General features: G+C 49.5%; 1 protein-coding gene across 1 annotated transcript in view; it reads right to left on the reverse strand.

Moving 5' to 3' along the window:
• LOC119385333 (uncharacterized) overlaps nt 1-17,909 on the reverse strand; it is a 44,712-nt gene that overhangs the window by 23,067 nt on the left and 3,736 nt on the right. Inside the window, exon 2 of the mRNA XM_037652794.1 lies at nt 12,049-12,149. Coding sequence (XP_037508722.1) covers nt 12,049-12,149 — 101 coding nt within the window. The remainder of the gene's footprint in view (nt 1-12,048; nt 12,150-17,909) is intronic.

Raw genomic sequence — 17,909 nt, forward strand, 5'->3', positions numbered from 1 at the left:
GACGTTCTCAACGGTCGCATCACTTTCCTTGATGACCTAGATTGTCCGGTTTATATTGTTACGGAAAAACACACCAACTCAGAGGGATACGTATCCCTGTATTGGTTTCAGCTTAGGCGAGCAGCACAACCGACGCGAACAGCACGCGCCAGTCTGCCTGTTTCGTCCTTCTCTTCGTCTCCTTGGCCCCGATGACGCTGGTACGTAGCATTACCCCCGGCGGCCGAAGCACCGTCCCGGAGCTTTAATGGTCGTTTTCGGAAGCGGTGTTGTAGGGCTTGAGCCGTGAAACGTGAACAATATCGCTGCACCGAACAGATGGCGATGGACAGATGGCGCCAATCTCATAGGTAACAGGTCTTACTTGACGCAGTACACGGTAACGGTAAGGTCCCGTGTAAGGAGACAAAAGTTTTTCGGATAGGCCAACCCGACGATGAAGGGACCAGAGTAGCACAAGGGCACCGGGAACGAAATGTGCGTCTCGATGAGAAGCATCGTACCGGCGTCGTCGTTTGGTTTGCGAAGCCGTCAGCTGTCGGGCTTCGTCGGCTCGCGCGATTGCGTCTCGGGCATACTCGCTGGTGGACGAGGTGGAGGTAGGAATGATTGTGTCCAGCGGTAAAGTCGGCTCTCTTCCGTACAGGAGATAAAAAGGGGAAAAGCCTGCCGTGTCGTGACGCGATGAATTGCACGCAAAATTTGCGTAGGGTAGGGCAACATCCCCGGCTCGGTGGTCCGGCGACACATACATAGCGAGCATGTCCGTAAGCGTGCGATTAAAGCGTTCCGTTAGCCCATTGGATTGAGGGTGGTATGCAGTGGTGAGTTTGTGCTGCGTAGAACAGGAACGTAAGATGTCGGCGATAACTTGAGACAGGAATTGACGGCCACGGTCTGTGATCAGTTGTCTTGGGGCACCGTGAACCAAGATAACGTCCAGTAGCAGAAAGTCAGCAACGTCGGTTGCACAACTTGTCGGTAGAGCCCGCGTGATCGCATAGCGTGTGGCGTAATCTGTAGCCACTGCGATCCATTTGTTTCCTATGGTTGAGACGGGAAAAGGTCCAAGAAGGTCTAATCCAACACGGTAAAAGGGTTCCGTGGGTATGTCCAGTGGTTGAAGATGGCCAGCGGGTAGCAGCGACGGTGTTTTGCGGCGTTGACATAACTCGCACGTGGCGACATAGCGGCGTACTGAGCGAGCAAGGCCTGGCCAAAAGAAACGGCTGCATACGCGCTCGTATGTGCGAGAGACGCCGAGGTGTCCAGCTGTCGGCGCATCGTGAAGTTCAGCGAGGACACTGCGTTGTAAATGCTTAGGCACGACAATTTGAAGGTCAGGTCCGTCAGGTCGGAAATTTCGATGGTAGAGAACGCCCTCTTGAAGCACAAAGTGGCGAACAGAGGCGTCGTTAGGGGAAGATTCCGTGCGGGTGATGAGGTCAAGGAGCACGGGATCCCGTTTCTGTTCTTCCCCAATGTGAACCAAGTTGGACGCTGAGAATATGGAGCAGATCGTGTTGGCGTCAGCGTTATCAGGATCGTTGACAGGGTACCGGGAGAGGCAGTCAGCATCGTGGTGCATGCGGCCTGATTTGTACACGACCGAGTAGGAGAACTCTTGGAGGTGCAAAGCCCAGCGACCAAGCCGCCCTGAGGGGTCTTTAAAAGAGTTCAGCCAGCAGAGCGCGTGGTGGTCGGTAATGACCGATAACGGGCGCCCGTATAGGTATGGCCTGAACTTGGCGACCGCCCAAACGAGAGCCAAACACTCACGCTCTGTGATTGAATAATTGCGTTCGGGTGCGGATAAGAGGCAGCTGCCGTATGCAATAACGCAGTCGTGGCCACGTTGGCTTTGAGCAAGCACGGCGCCGATGCCATGACCACTTGCATCCGTGCGGATCTCAGTAGGGGCAGCAGGGTCAAAGTGGGCCAAAATTGGCGGAGTAGTGAGGAGCGCGATGAGATTGGAGAACGCAGAAGCCTCCTCTGAGCCCCATGTAAACGGGACTTCTTGCTTGAGGAGCTGCGTAAGAGGTCTCGCTATATCCGCAAAATTTTTCACGAAGCGTCGAAAATACGAGCGTAGTCCGAGAAGGCTGCGGACATCCTTCACAGATCGTGGAACGGGGAAGTTCTTGACTGCGCTGATTTTCGCCGGGTCTGGCTGTACTCCGTTAGCGTCCACTAAATGGCCAAGTACTCTAATTTGGTCGGGGCCAAAATGGCATTTTGATGAGTTCAGCTGCAGGCCAGCACGACGGAAGATGGCTAAGACGGCTGAGAGGCGTTCTATATGAGTTTCAAATGTTGGGGAAAAAACAACGACATCGTCCAAGTAGCACAAACAGGTGGACCATTTAAATTTTCGGAGCAAAGAGTCCATCATTCGTTCAAAGGTGGCTGGGGCGTTACAAAGGCCAAAGGGCATGACCTTATTGATATAGGCCATCGGGGGTGATAAATGCCGTCTTTTCACGATCCATATCGTCCACCTCAATCTGCCAGTACCCGGAACGGAGGTCGATGGAAGGAAAATAGCGGGCACCATAGAGGCAGTCAAGGGCATCATCTATTCGTGGCAGAGGGTAGACGTCTTTTCTTGTAATTCTGTTTAGGTGGCGATAATCGACACAGAAACGCCATGTGCCGTCCTTTTTGCGCACTAGCACGACAGGGGATGCCCAAGGACTGCAGGACGGCTCAGTGATGTTCTTGGCGAGCATTTTGTCGACTTCAGCTTGGATAATTTGACGCTCAGTCGCCGACACGCGATATGGGCGCCTATGAATAGGAGGCTGGTTAGCTGTGTTGATGCGGTGGGTTACACCAGTAGCTTTTCCCAATGGACGGCCGCTGAGATCGAAAACGTCGACGTAGGACAGCAGAAGCTGGTGGAGCTCGTCAGTCTGCTGCGGCGTGAAGGTGCAAGCAATCATCGACCGTATGGAGCTGTCGGTACAAGGATTAGATTGTTGCTGGGCATGGGGATCAGACGGAGCGGTCACCGTGAGAGCAGCCACCGCGCTGTCTTCTATGGTCGAAAGTAATGCCAAAGAGATGCCTTTCGGGAGCACTTGCGGTGTCAAACTAAAATTGACAACGGGAAGGCACGTGGAGTTCCCTGTGACAGAAAGAACAGTGTGTGGTAGCGTAATACCACGACTTATCAGGACATCGGTGATAGGGCTCAGTACATAGTCGCCGTCGGGAACTGGTGGTGTTGAGACAAATTCGACATAGGTCAGTGTTTGGGGTGAGAGGCGAGCGCATCCGGCAGTGCAGAGGCGACTCGGCCGGGGCACAGGAGGGTCGATCATGGGCAAGTGGAGACGGAGCGTACTGGCCGAGCAGTCAATGAGGGCAGAATGCGCAGACAAGAAGTCGTGGCCTAAGATGACGTCATGGGGACATTGTTCAAGGACGGCGAAGAGGACAACTGTGTGGCGATCAGCAATGCTTGCATGAGCGGAGCACATTCCCACGACAGATGCTGTTCCGCCGTCGGCAACACGGACAAATGGAGTCGTCGCAGGTGTGAGAACTTTCTTGAGCTTGCGTCTAAAATCAGTGTTCATAACGGAAACTTGAGCGCCAGTGTCGACTAGAGCTGTCACAGGCACTCCGTCGACTTGTACGTCAATAAGGTTCCGTTTCGTCGGTATGGTCAATAGAGGATTTTCGTTTGGTCCGATTGATGCAGCGCCACCTCCAGGGGCTGCAGTATTTAGTTTTCCGTCGGCGAACGTCGTGGAGGAGCGGGGGAAGGTGGTCGTCGGGGCTGAGGCGAACGGGACTGGCGACGGTGGGGTGAGGGAGAGCGGGAGTAGTGGGGATCGTGAGGGGCAAAGTGGTCCTGATGGGAAGAGTAGGCCTGAGGGTCAAAGTGGGCCGGAGGTGCGTAGTGGGCCGGAGGGGAGAAGTGGGCTGGAGGGGCGAAGTGGGCAGGAGGGGCAGCGTGGTCTGGGCTGGTTACAGAACGAGGAGCGGGACGATTATTGAAGGAAGGCGGGAAATTTTGTGCAGGAGGACCCCAGCGACTTCGGCAATGACAATTCGGTGACAGTAGAAGCGTATGGGCTTGTCATCAGGTGTTCTCCATTCGGACGGATTACGGAACGCTGGTGGCGAGCCAGACGGGGGTCGACGTGGGGGCGTGAAGTGCGGCGGGAAGTCGGTACGAGGAGGCGTCCAAATAGAGCAGATACCCATGCTGGCCTTTTTCTGTCGGATGACTGCTTGAAGAAGAGGTCAAGGGACGGAAGGAGGTGTGTCAGAGGATGGTGGTGCCACGGTAACAGGGGCGGCTGCTTCAAGTTCACCCCTAACGAGTCGGGCCAAGTTATTGCAGGCGTCCGGTTGCCGGTATGTAGCGAGGCAAGAAGACGTCACTGCGGTATTCGGAAGGCGCGGGAACAGTTGGGTGACACGCCTACTTTTAGCCTGTTCCAAGCGACGACATTGTTGAAGTACCACATCGACAGAGGACACGTTAGTGCACAACAGCAAGTTGAACGCGTCGTCGGCTTGTTCTTGCTCAGACATGGTTTCGTCGGCTTTGCGGCAGAGGGCCAGGACATGTTGAATATTACTGAGGTAGGACTCAGTGGAGCTTTGCGTGCGAGTCGATAATTCAGTCTTTGCGGCGAGGCGACGTCCAAGAGAGTTGCCAAAAAGTTCCCGGATCTGTTCTTTAAAGCTGTCCCCTCTGGTAATCTCATGCTCATGGGTGTCAAACCAGAGACGAGGGGTTCCGTCCAGGTAAAATACGACATTCGCGAGCATAAGGGTGGGGTCCCACCTGTAAGTGGCGTTGACGCCTTCGTACAGGCGCAGCCATTGGTCGACGTCAGAACCTTCGAGGCCCGAGAAGACGCCAGGCTCTTTCACGGCGGGAAGCGTGACGAAAGTGGGTGCGGCCGGTGGGTTGGCAGGTAGGGCAGGAGGCAATGCGGGAGGCGGGGATGTAGCCGAGTCTTGGGAGGCCATGGGGAAATCCTCAAGACAACGTCCGCTGCGGAGTTCCGTGGCGAGGTAGGGGATCGCCCCGCACCTCCACCACATATGTTACGGAAAAAAATCACAGCATATCCACGGAGTGAATGATGATGAGTGGGCGAAGCTGCGGAGGTTCATCTGTAAACCGTGAATCTTCCGTGAATTCTGCCCAGTACATCATCACCGACGTGAGATCGGGCGCGTTTATATTAAAGGTTCGATGAGAGTTATGACGACTTGCAGCTCACTTTAATTTTACATGTACGCTGTGAATTTTCATTGTTTAGAAAACCATTGCTTTAGAAAACATCTGGCGTCTTTCGTTAAGCAGCTGGCGTCTTTTCGTTTTGCTTTAGAAACATCTGGCGTTCTTTCGTTTTGCTTTTAGAGAACATCTGACGTCTTTCGTTGGTTTATTTCATCAATCAACGGCGTTTTGAACAAAATTTTTATTGTTTAATCACGCACAGGAGAAATCTCACCAGGCTCTACCTTGGAGGTAAACAATTGCTGCTAATGGGAATGAGAGACAGAAGAAGTCGGCTTTTAGCTAACACTTACACTTCTACTTCTACTAACGTTTCCTGCTGGAACATGCCAATGGCTGCTAATGGGGAATGAGAGACAGAAGAATTCGGCTTTTAGTTAACGCGCACGCTGCGAATTTTTTATTGTTCAACAACGCACAGGAAAAATCTCCCACCGGCACCACCTTGAAGGTCAAGATCTGGTACTAGCGTTACGACTGGTTACGCACTACGACTACGACAACTACGAGGGAGGAACGTGTGCCGCCTTAAGGAGCTTCACCCCTAAAAGACACCAACTCAGAGGGATACGTATCCCTGTATTGGTTTCAGCTTAGGCGAGCAGCACAACCGACGCGAACAGCACGCGCCAGTCTCTCTGTTTCGTCCTTCTCTTCGTCTCCTTGGCCGCGATGCCGCTGGTACGTAGCAATATTACCACATGGTTTTGCGAAACATCCAGACCGCTATTTTTCACAATTGCTCAATGAAGCTTGCCTACGGCCCCCGAATCATGGCCAGGGCAGATCCCCGATACATGGTGCATTTCTAGAAATGGTGTCCACTCCGGGTATACCTTCTCGTTTCCTCATGTTAACCTGCATTATCGAACCTATTTAAGATTACATCATTACGTCTTTCGTCGAGCAGCGATTACAGCCTTTGACTTTGCTTTCGGGCTAACTTCGAAATATCATAGTTGAACTCTAAGAGAAGAACGAGTATTTCGGGAGTACTTCCAAGGTCAATCTAAATAGGTCGCGAAAGTCGGAACGAAAAGTGGGCGGAAACCTATTGCGACAAACATCAACACCCGCGTGACGATTAAAGCGCTACTAGGTGAGGGGGGGGGGACAAATAATGAAAACAAAAAATTAATTAAACGTTTATTTTCATTAGTTTTAATTTTATTTGTGACGAAATAAATTAGTAGATTACTTTAATCAAACTTTAGTCTTGAGTATGTGGTTGAGTGGCCAATTTTTTTCGTTTATTTTCAGAAACAGCGGGCAAATGCAGGCAGTCTGGTCACATGGGCAAACGGTTTTGCGCATTTTCAGATGCAAATGGCGTCGCTCGTTTTTGCGCAGTAGGTTTGTGCCTGTCGTCCGTAGGTGATTTCCTCGCATAAGCGTTGTTTTCTAGTCGTGGTACTTGGCAGAAGGTAATATAGCCCATCGCAGCCATCGGGAACCGTTTCAGTGACTGTGTTTTGCCAGCGCACGGCCGGCGTGCTTTCGCCCTTCGGGACGATGAGTCCGCCACGCTACGCGAAGAAACGCTGCGCTGTCTACGGATGCAAGAGCAACATGTGTGCAAGGTTTGTGTGCACGTTGAATCGTTATGCTACTTCTGATTTCTGTGTTATATATTTCGGGGTAATATCCTGTTCAACTGCAATATATCGCCAATAAAATACACCTTATTTATCAAATCTGTCTTTTTCGTCTTCCCGTTATTTTGCAGGCTTCCATTATGGAGCCGTCATAGTGATAAGAAAAAGAACGTGCAGCTATAAAAAAAAAAGTAAGAAGCGGTGCCCTGTTAAAAAATTTCATAATTTCGCGCCCATCGCGTTAAAACGTGACGTCATTTCCGCTTCAGGTTGTGACGTCATCTTTTTCTTTTTTTTCAATTCTGTTTGTCCCCTCCTCACATTGACGGCGACTGTTTGCAATAACTAGTCACCGGCTTCACACGTGGGCTTCTACGGAAGTTACGCTACCAGTTTACGTACACCTTGGTATTTCTGCCACACAAATATATTCATAATCTACCTCGCTTGCTTTCCTTACGTTATCACCGCTGTGTCGGCACTTCCCGGTCAGGAACGGCGTGCACGCTATCTGCGTGACAGGTTCCTTGATAGGAGAGTTGATAGGAAACTTGAAGGAAACGTGAGCAAGTTGTGTGTCAGAAATACCAAGGTATTTCAATATACCGTGGTATTTTCGGCACACTGGTAGCGAAGCTTTCATAGAAGCCCATACGTTCAGTAAATGGCGGCTCATGAGCTGCTCATGCGGCGTAGCACCATCAGTGTGAGGAGAGAACACTACCGGCGAACAAAAAATGAAGCGGATGTGACGCAATATCTAGTAAAGAAGTGACGTCATTTTGTTGGCCCTAGCGCGAAATTTGATATGAAGCAGTTTTTCGAGGCTCCTGATCGCTATGCATTAGCGCTAAGACGAGCCGTCCTTGGCGAGTGCACAAGCGAACGCCAGCTAGACTAATGTCGACTTATGACTATAGAGTGGTGTTTAAATATACTGCCGTTTGATTAACATTGGTTTTACTAAAGAACTTATTCTTAAAACTTTTATTCTGCGTTCATGGCATCTTCCGCAGCGGGATTAAAGCAAGCAGCAGAGTGTTTATTGTATTTGCACCGTTGCTCATTTGCTTTAACATACGCAAGTGTATTAAAGTGCACATTGCTTGTGTGCTGCAGTTCTAGCAATAACAAATTACGACAACTCACGCCAGCATTATGACATCGGTGTCTTATCAAGGAGACATGGGTCGCCAGACGTGCGTGGGTTTCATTGCATCCTTGCACAGCACATCGTTTCCGCTGGTATCGATGCAAGAGTGCCACGTTGATTATTATACTCATTAGTAAAACTTGTTGCTGGGCTAGTCGGTGCATGTTACAAGAAAATTCGACGGCACAAACCACCGAGAAGAAAAGGCGAAAGGAAAGAGCGTCAACTCGCAACTAACTTTGTTCTTGAAAATCCACCGCAATATATACACCATGCCACACATGCGCAATATCACCATGCGTCACATCCAACAATCTGCCACACTCAATGCACGTGCTAGTTCAGAAACCTGTCAAAAAATGAAATTCAGCTGAATGCAGTACCACCGACGTATCGCTAATTCAGATGTCTTTTTTCTTTCGGATGAGATATGCTTCTAGCATCTCTCGCTCAATCACCTCCTTGCTTTTGCCTAGGATGGTGACATTGGCAAATCTTGCCTCGCACCCACACGCGCTGCAGTGCATAGGCAAATGTACCAAAAGATTATTCCTTATCGAAAGAACATGCTCCCTCACTCGATCGTATACGCATCGGCCGGTCTGGCCGATGTAAACCCTTCCACAGGAGAGCGGAATTTCGTAGACCACTCCCGTCGCACAGGTGACGTAGAGCCTCACATGCCTCTTACAACAGGGGACACGCACGGATCCTCTTGAAATCTGTGGGCACAGGCCCGACAGTTTTCTTGGCGCAGAAAACTCGCAGGTTCGCAGGTTCGGTCCCTGCCGGTGGCAATTTATCTTTTCGTCCACTTTACTTTATTCACACTTATATTCTAATTATTACACATAACATCTCCTATACTTTCCTTGGCATTATTGTCTGTTAGTTCTCATTAATATTGTGTCTAACAATGAAAAACGAGCCCTTAAAAGCCACCTTCTTTGACATGGAAGTGCTTTATGCTTGGGTACACCACGGCTCTACTGACGTTTTTTTATTCACACATTTTATATTATTCTTATAGAAAACCAAAAGGGGTGAGGGCTAAAGGCGCGCGCATGCGCCTGACTGAGGCCCTGACCCCTGTACAATCAGTGGCGCATATTTCCGCAACTGATTTCCGTGGCGTTTATGACATTGTAAAACATACACTAACAGAAGACAAAGAAAAAACTAGAAGAAGAAGTTGCGTCGCCGCGAGTCGAACCACCCCTCGCTTCACAGCGCGAATCGACTTGGCCACTTTTCAGCATACTAACGGCGAGCTACACAAGTTTCCGTTAGTATCACTGGCAAAATGGCGCGAAGGGCTCGAAGGGCACGCTTTATAGGTCATTGCACTGCTCGTTGCGATGCGCGCGCTCCTCCTCAGGGCGTGGTCGCTCATGCATGCAATCTTATCTCGTGATGGGGGGTGGTTTTTGCGTCTTGTGATCTCAGCGCAAGTTTACGTTGAAGCTACAGAGAACACGAAGGTCACTTCGCTCACTGCAGCAGCCGATTGGGAAAGGAGCACGCTGCTCAGTTACAACTGGGACAGTTCGCGCTCATTCTGTGTATACTTGTGCGTTCGTTTCGTGCGCCCATCTTCGTGTTTGAACAGCGCGCTTTAACTGTGTAGCTGTGACATTTGTTAGTTCGCACTCATCCTGTGTATGTTCTTTCCGTGCGTCCTTTCTGCTCGAGCGCCCCGTTGCGAATTTCGAGCTGCAGGCCATTTTTTGCGTGATATTACAATTTGTTGCTATAGCATTCACTCCTTCGGCCTTGTGCCGAAAAATGCACAACAAAATAACGGTGACATACTAACGGTGTGCTTTCTGCTGCCACGTTCTACCTACAAAACTTCTTAATCTCATATACCCACCTAATTTTCTGTCTCCCCCTCACGCGTTTGCCATCTCCTCGAATCCAGTCAGTTACCCTTAATTAAAAAGATTAAGAAGTTGGTAGGTATAACGTGGCAGCAGAAAGCACAGGACCGGGTTGATTGGCGGAACATGGAAGAGGCCTTTGCCCTGCAGTGGGCGTAGACAGGCTGATGATGACTAACGGTGAACTATTTATATACACCATTTGCCGGTGGCGGTACTCAGAGATGGGTGGTACACCAGCGTGTTTTCATTTCATTGGCGAGATGACGCGAAAGGCTCAAAGGGCTCGATGAGCGCGCTTTATAGGTCGTTCCCCCACGCGTTGCGATGAGCGCGCGCCTGTACAGGGTGTGGTTGCTCGTGCGCGCGCGCTTATCTCGTGTTGGCGGTGGTTTGTACGTCTTGTGCTCTCACCGCAAGTTAGCGTTAAAGTTACAGAGAGCACGAACGTCGCTTCGCTCACTGCAGCAGCTGCTTTGGCAAAGGAGCGCGCTGCTTGCCTGCGCAGCGTCCTGAGAACTAACCTAGCGGAACTGTACTGTGAGTGAGTGAGACATCGCTGATTTTATGGTTTTCCATGAGAAAGCTAAGCTACGAAGGTTCATCAAACTAAGAAGGAATCAACTTCAGTAGTTTTCAGCAGATGAATTTACCGAAGCTCTAGAAAGCATGACTTTTGTGGCACCCTTGTGCGATGTTATTTCGGTTTCTTGATCATAAGAAAGCTAAGGATATTCTTCTTCTGTTTGCCGAATTTCTAATGAAAGCGTGTTTTTTACGGTCCTTGGTTTATGACGTTAAATTTTTTCGTTTCGATTTTACAATAGTGCTTACTAGCTTGCCCCTTCAACATACATGTGTGCGAGTTTATTTTGTGCTCCATTTCCCTGCACCATCGAATCAGTTTGTCCTTCCTGAATCAACCTGCGAAGTACTTTCGGTTAGCTTTAAAGTTCGCAATTTTGGAACAATTTTTACTACAAAAATCCAACTAACTCCACCTTAGCTTCGAAATGTAGAATCCTAAAAAAACTCGAGTGAAGCGAACACCAGAATGGCGGCCTTGTTCAGCCCGACTCGAGCGAATATCTGAGAGGTAAAACTATAGTTAAGTGGATGGAAATAATCACACGCTTCTCTACACATCACAACAGTTTGAAGAGGATGTTGGTTGAATGTCAGAATACGTTGCCACGTGGAAACGTCAGCCACCTTTAAAGGAACACTAAAAAGCAAAACGATTTGGGTCATATTAGTAAAGTACTCTTTCCCGACACCAAGAACACCACGCTTGCTGCGAGAAAACGCGCAATAACAGAATGTGGCTGCCGATGCCACATAGAAGTTTCCGCACCATTCGCTGTGACGTCACATGCTTTGACGGCGCCTACTGGGACTACGTAGTACAATGTCCACAGACTTAACATACCAAGTTTGGGGTAGTTTTGCTGAGCCAATGGCACCAAAATACGATAAATACACTTTGAAATCCGTGACGTCACACGGGGAGATTTCGCCGGGTAATTTAAAAACGGAACTTTGAACTTGATTTTCTCCTCTATTAATATACCTGTGATGGCGAAATTAACGACGTTAGAGTTCTAAGACCAGAATTTATCGATCTAAACCGATTCATTGCTTCTCTTTAGTGTCCCTTTACCGGTGCGACGACGTAGCTTAGAACGGTCGTAACCGCACGAATGGGCTCTTCAAAATGATTTGTGTGCTTAGTACTTGTATTATATTCAGAGGTTTCTTATCAGAGTGTTGTTCTCGGGAATCATTCTGGCCCTCTAGAACGATTATAACTCAGCTTGTTTGGATAGCTTGAAAGGAGTTGCGTATGCCAAAGCACCTGAATCTAATATCTACAGATTTAAAGCGAGCTGTTGTATTTTTCGCCTTACACGTTTTGATAACACCCTGCAGAGGAAGTCACTTCTGGCGTATTCATACACGCGATTCCTGCATAGAATAGAAGCGGTATTTTTCTGTGACTACGCGTCATCTTAGCTTTGAACCTTATACTGAATGCATAATAAATGCTTGAAAAGCTGCGAAGCAATAATCACATTTTGGAAAAACTGCTGTCATAATAATGCCGGTTAAATTATTGTAAAAATACGCTACCTTACATTTTGTCACTACCTTTATAATGGAAGGGCGTATGTTCAAGTCAAGCCACTCCTTCTTGCAGGCGAAAAACATATTCGTGACTGTTCTTGTGGCTCTCGCACTTTCTAGGGGATCTGAAATAAAATATTGACGACATGTAGTTACAAAGCGACAAAGCTTTTTTTTATATAATAGAAAGAACTCTGCATGGCACCCGTAAGCACCTACGCAGTAAACTGCTGTAAAGAATGCGATCGAGCGCAGAAATGGTGTTGGAAGAGGTTGGCAGGCAGCAAAAAAGAGTGCTTGGTAGCGGTGACGTTAAAGTAAAGCTTACCTTCAGGTGATGTCAAGGCTATAATACTGGGGTTGGCAGGTTCAGAGCTCATAAAAAAAAACATAATGGCCTCAATAGAGAAAATGTTGCCGTTTCACCGCATGATGCGCTGCTTTCAGTAAGATAAAATGGTCCCTACTCTCCCTCCCAATGCCGTTACCTTGCTAGCTCGTAGATGCATTTTATTACAGTCACTCTAGTGGACATGCTTACACGATGCTCCCGTTCGTCATACGGGAAGCCGCATGAACCTGCGTAGTAATATAACTCGCATATGAGTTTTGTTACATCCGGCCTGCAAGAAGGCGATGTTGGCGGGGCCGTATTTATTATCTAGATCTCACAAACACTTAATGTTTACTTCTACGATTACATAAGTCATCCGCATGGGATGGCGTTCTTGGCAATAACAATTCAGAGAAGAGTACATTGCGTTGACGAGAGCACCATTCTCAAGAAACTGGCGCGGATGTCTCGTGTTTGTTTTTTTCACTTCATGACGAAAAACCTTAAACGTAAGACACGCATCAGAGGAGACTAACAGGAACACGACACTTTACAACATATGAGAACGTCAAGATGAAGCACACGCAAGTATAGTTTCAGCGTGAGTGAGACAATCTCACCGGTCAGTACGAGAATCTGATCCTGCACACGTGCCTGATCTAACGAGGATACACATGGAAGTCTGATGATACACACGGAAGATATGTCAGCAGGCAAACGCAGTCGTCGCAGCAGTTCGGCAAAGAACAGGGTGGCAGTTGAGCTGCGACGTACTTGGCAGGTGACGAAGACTGTAACGCCAATGTCACGCGGAGTCCCCTGCCCCAACTCGAGGACAACTAACCAAAAATCTCGCTACTAAACCCGGCTGTGTTCCTGGTAGCGGCTTTATCTCTTGTGTTCCCTTAAACAGACGTCAAGGGCTGAGGCCCTCGTCGTCTGAAGCTCCCGTCTGGCAGCACAACACTCCTACCTACGTCCGATGGTGTTGCTGGTGGTTGAGGTAGCTTTCTGCTGGTTCCAAGGATTCGACGTCAAAGCTTTTAGGCTAAGTGGAGCCGGCCACTCCGACTCCTGACCACTGCCAGACACGTTCAACCGAGACGCTGGCGATCAGCCTCGATGCTGCTCCAGCTCAACCAAACCCCGCCATTGCAACTGCGTGAAACAGCATGCACGCACCCCTCGCGCTCCAGTTACGTCATTCGGACCAACGATTTCTCTCACTGGTGGCCTTGTATGATTGTGCCACAGCCCATCGCCATCTTCGTGCAAGTGTTGCCACAGTGGTTCTGCCTGAACACTAGGTCTGTTAATGTCGGTTTTCTCACACCCCACACGACAATCGCGCACTTCTCCCATTACACTGAATGCTTCGTGTGCCTCGAAAAACCTAACCCGAACAAATATAATCTGCAACACAATGTTTCCGAAGCATTAATTCATGGCGGCGTCTTTCACGCCAGTCATGTCGCGATTACTTATGTGCCAGTGTCAAATATGATTAGTTTCCGTTGTACTGGTCGGCTACCATGTACTTCGACAACTTATCGATGGTGGCTCGATTAAGGCGATTCACATGGCCGCTGGTCTGTGGGTAGTATGATGTAGCCATTGTGTGTTTGGTCGAATAGGACAGCCGAGTATTTAGAACAACTGCTGAGAACAAACTACGGTCTCTGTGAGCGACTAATTGTCGCATTGTACCGGGCCCCCGTACCCTGTCGTAGAACAGAAAGACGGCTACATACGAAGCTCAACTTCTCAGCCTGATTCGAGCCTGATTGCGTATCTCGTGGTGCAGTCGCTGCATGGACGACTCATTTCCGGAGCCGGATAAGGGAAAAGGGAAAACAAGGTCGAGAACAACTAGGAAAAAGGCCTTCGGCTGGACATGAGTTGGCTGAAGACACCAATCTCGAAGCGTGGTAGGCAAGAAAGTGGAAACTCTCTAGTGATTATGTTTATACGGGTATGTCGATATTGCACACAAAAACGCCACGTTCCGTCCTTTTTGACGAGCACGACGGGCGAAACCCAGGCACTACATTAAGGCGTTAAAATGCCCTCTGCAAATATCTGCGGCTGGGTTAACGCTTCCTCCGTCACCGAAAGGCGTAATTACGGCAGTGGATTGTATTCCCATCAGCGGTATTTACGCAATTCGTCACGAAGGACATTTGGCGGTGTAAGCTTCCAGCCGTCGTGCTGCCAAAGAATGATGCTCCGCCGGTTGAACTCCAAAATGAAACGTTGATTAAATACTGCGAAAAAATTCGCGAAGCTTGCACTAATCCGCGCAAGGCTTCAAACATCGAAACTGGATATTCTGAACACTAATCTAGTTGCATCTATAGGTTGCTTCTAGGCCTCAGCTAGGTGATGGAGGTTGTTTCTAGGTTGCTTCTATGTCAGTGCTGTTAGGAATGAGGTAGGGCCCTTCGGGTGCACAGCGTAGAATACGGGGTCGTGGCATCCCACCGCTGCCACCACTATTAGGAATGAGGTTGCGTGGCCCATCGCTACAGCCACTGTTATGGTCCGATGTCGTCCCTCAGGCTCGTTGCTGGGCATACGCGTTGTATCCCACCTCTAGAACCGCTGTTGGGACTCGGGTTGCGTGGCCGGTGCGAACACGGGTGTGCATCGTGCTCGGAACAGTCAGGAATGACAAGACGAAGAAGGAAATATTTTATGTACGGACTATTTACATGTTTTCGCTCACAGTCAACATGACTGCCTGCCCGACCACGTCGGCTGGTTCGACTCGGTTCGACTCCGTTCGACCCCCTAACCACGGACGGGGACGGCCTTAAATCGGGTAGCCGTCCATTGTCCTCTTGGCCCTCCGCCGGTTGCACGTGATGGCTGCTTCTCGTGTTCTCCGAATTGGGACGCGCCGGTACGAGCAGCACGTAGACGTGGGCTGCTCCCCGTGTTCTCCGAATTGGGACGCGCCGGTAGGAGCAGCACGTAGACGTGGGCTGCTCCCCGTGTTCTCCGAATTGGGACGCGCTGCTAGGAGCAGCACGCAGGTGTTGGCTCCCCTCAATGTTCTGCGAACTGGGATGTGCTGCCATGAATAGCACGCAGGTGTTGACTCCCGGCTGGGCGAAGACTCCGTTTTCCAGTATCCTTCTTTATTGGAAAGTCGACGACATTGTGGCCTTTGTGCTGAGGCACAACAGCGCCAGGCTTTATCTATGTGATGCTAGGTTGTTTCTACGTTGATTCTCAGATGTTCGGGTTAAACCACAGGCGGTCACAGACACGACACGGATGTTCAAACTGCAGAGACAGAACCTCGGGCTGAAACCAAGCGTTCGCACATTTCATCGATCTACGGGCCAGTCTTCGTTTACCCAATTTCTGTGGCACATGCTATGATGATGATAGCTTTTTGGTTCGCCGGACAGGGAACGATTTGCTAAACAGCTTCGTTGTTATTAACACTGCAATAAAGCTACGTGATACAAATACTCGTGGGTACGCGCACTGGCTTCTAACCTTCGCCCCGGCGGGGCACACGCCTCACGCGCGCACAGCTGTCCGTCGACGGCTGCCCGGACAGCACATAGGGTGCCGCTTTTGTAGGCGCGATGTGGGCCGCGCGCAGAGTGCTGCGCAGCACATGGCGCGATTGCCGTTATCGTTTGACGGCGGCAGTGGTTCCCACAATGTAAGGTTCGACTGTAAGAAAAAATTCCAATATCGACGCCACTGCGACAAGATGACCTTGAGGTATGAGTGCAGCTGGAGCAATAATCTATGGAGAACATTTCAATCTGTGTGCAAAGAACGGGACACTGAATGGAGGCGACAAGACAGTTCACTGATCTTATTCAGCGACCAATCTTGACGCTTATATTCTGTGTCTCGTCCTAGTGCTGCTTTGAAAAACTGCTGTATGCACCACCAAGCCCATATCAATACATTTTTCAATCTGCTTTTTTTTTTTTTGATGGCGCAGGTTCGAGCCAAGGAAGTAACTTGCAGGAGCACTCGCGTCTTAGCGCCCAATCAAGAAGGGGAAGACATGTATGGTTGGCAGTAATTCTCAGCATGCATGTGAAATTGCCGCAGCATGCATAAACATAACGCCAAGGAAGAGTACCGTCTCTACACCTCACAGAGAAAACGTGTTGACGTGTGTGACAGAGACAAAGATTTATGCGAATTATCCACTTTCAAGACACGTCTATGGGGCCCCAAATAGGAATCATGCACGTGAAATCGAAGCACGAAAAATGAGCGGCGACTCAAAGAGATCAAGTCGAACAGTCAGAAAGGTTATTGTCGGAATCAATTTCATGCCAACCAGTCAAAAAGTAGCAGTCTCTGCCGGTTTTATCGCTTCGAGCCAATACTTCGACGTCTTCGTGTGAATTGAGTAGTGCGCATATCGCATGCTCACGAGGCACAGCGAGTGTAAAGGGTAGCTGACGGCCCGACGTACCGTTGGCCCTCACGCAAGACCAGTGGCGACAGCTTTATCGCCCCAAAGTTCGCGTTACGGTGCGATGATATACACATCATACGTAGCTGTCGTAGGCTTATTCGCGCTACGCTTGGATATAGACGATTTTCAGCAGCCGGTTTGTTCAATCAAAACTAGATGACGCCACCGCAACGTGGCCGTCCCCCTATCATGGCTGTGACCCTCCTGTGGCCTTTCGCAGCGCTGTTCAATATGTCTCCATCCACGTCGCTTCCTCTGGTCGGCGTCCCCATGGCGTACGTCTGCGCGCACGCGAGTAAAACTGTGCAGAAGGCAGCACCGGACAAGTCAACGTGGCGGTACCTGTGGATGCAGTTTCCTTAAAGGACCAACAACTGATTTTCCTCGACCCAGTTTTTTACGGCGCGACAGGAAGCTCACCCTTCGTAGCGTTTGTAGCTGCAGTGGTTTATCCGAAAAGCACGTAGTTATTTTATAACCAGTATTTTTCGATCTGAAAGGCTCCAAACACGCATGGAGGCTTGCTCCAGCAACGCTGATAATTGATAGCGATGCCGCTAACCCTTGTGAAAGCTGTCGTTGTTCTGCTTTCGCAGGAGGTACTGTAACTATGCTTAAGCACCTTTATTTTGAGCTTTCCAACCATTTTTGAAAATAGCAAGCTGTTACAATGAGATGTGTGGCTTTATACACCTTCCCGGTATTTGTACAGCGTTCTGTGCGCCTGCGCCGAAGGTTGTCTGCGCCTGTGTCATGGATGGCTTGTCCCGGCGTCGTTACTCTCTCTATACAGGAGACAAGCAAAGTAATCGAAAACGTAACTGTGCATATGCACGGCCGCACCTAGTAGCAGCGCGCGTCATTTCTGAAAGTATAGGTAGCAAAACTATGTCGCTCCAAAATCTTAGCGACCTGGAAACTGCGTGCACGGTTGCATGAGCACGCTGAAAAGTTGCTCAAGACGCGCTGACGAGCATGGGATCATAACGTCACGCGAAGGCAGCGCCACTTTATTGTATACTACTAACGCAGGCATGTGTGTACATTTTTGTGGATTAGTACCTTTTAATATAAAGAAACGGACAATATTTC

The sequence above is a fragment of the Rhipicephalus sanguineus genome, chromosome 3 (assembly GCF_013339695.2).
Source record: "Rhipicephalus sanguineus isolate Rsan-2018 chromosome 3, BIME_Rsan_1.4, whole genome shotgun sequence".
NCBI lineage: Eukaryota > Metazoa > Arthropoda > Arachnida > Ixodida > Ixodidae > Rhipicephalus > Rhipicephalus sanguineus.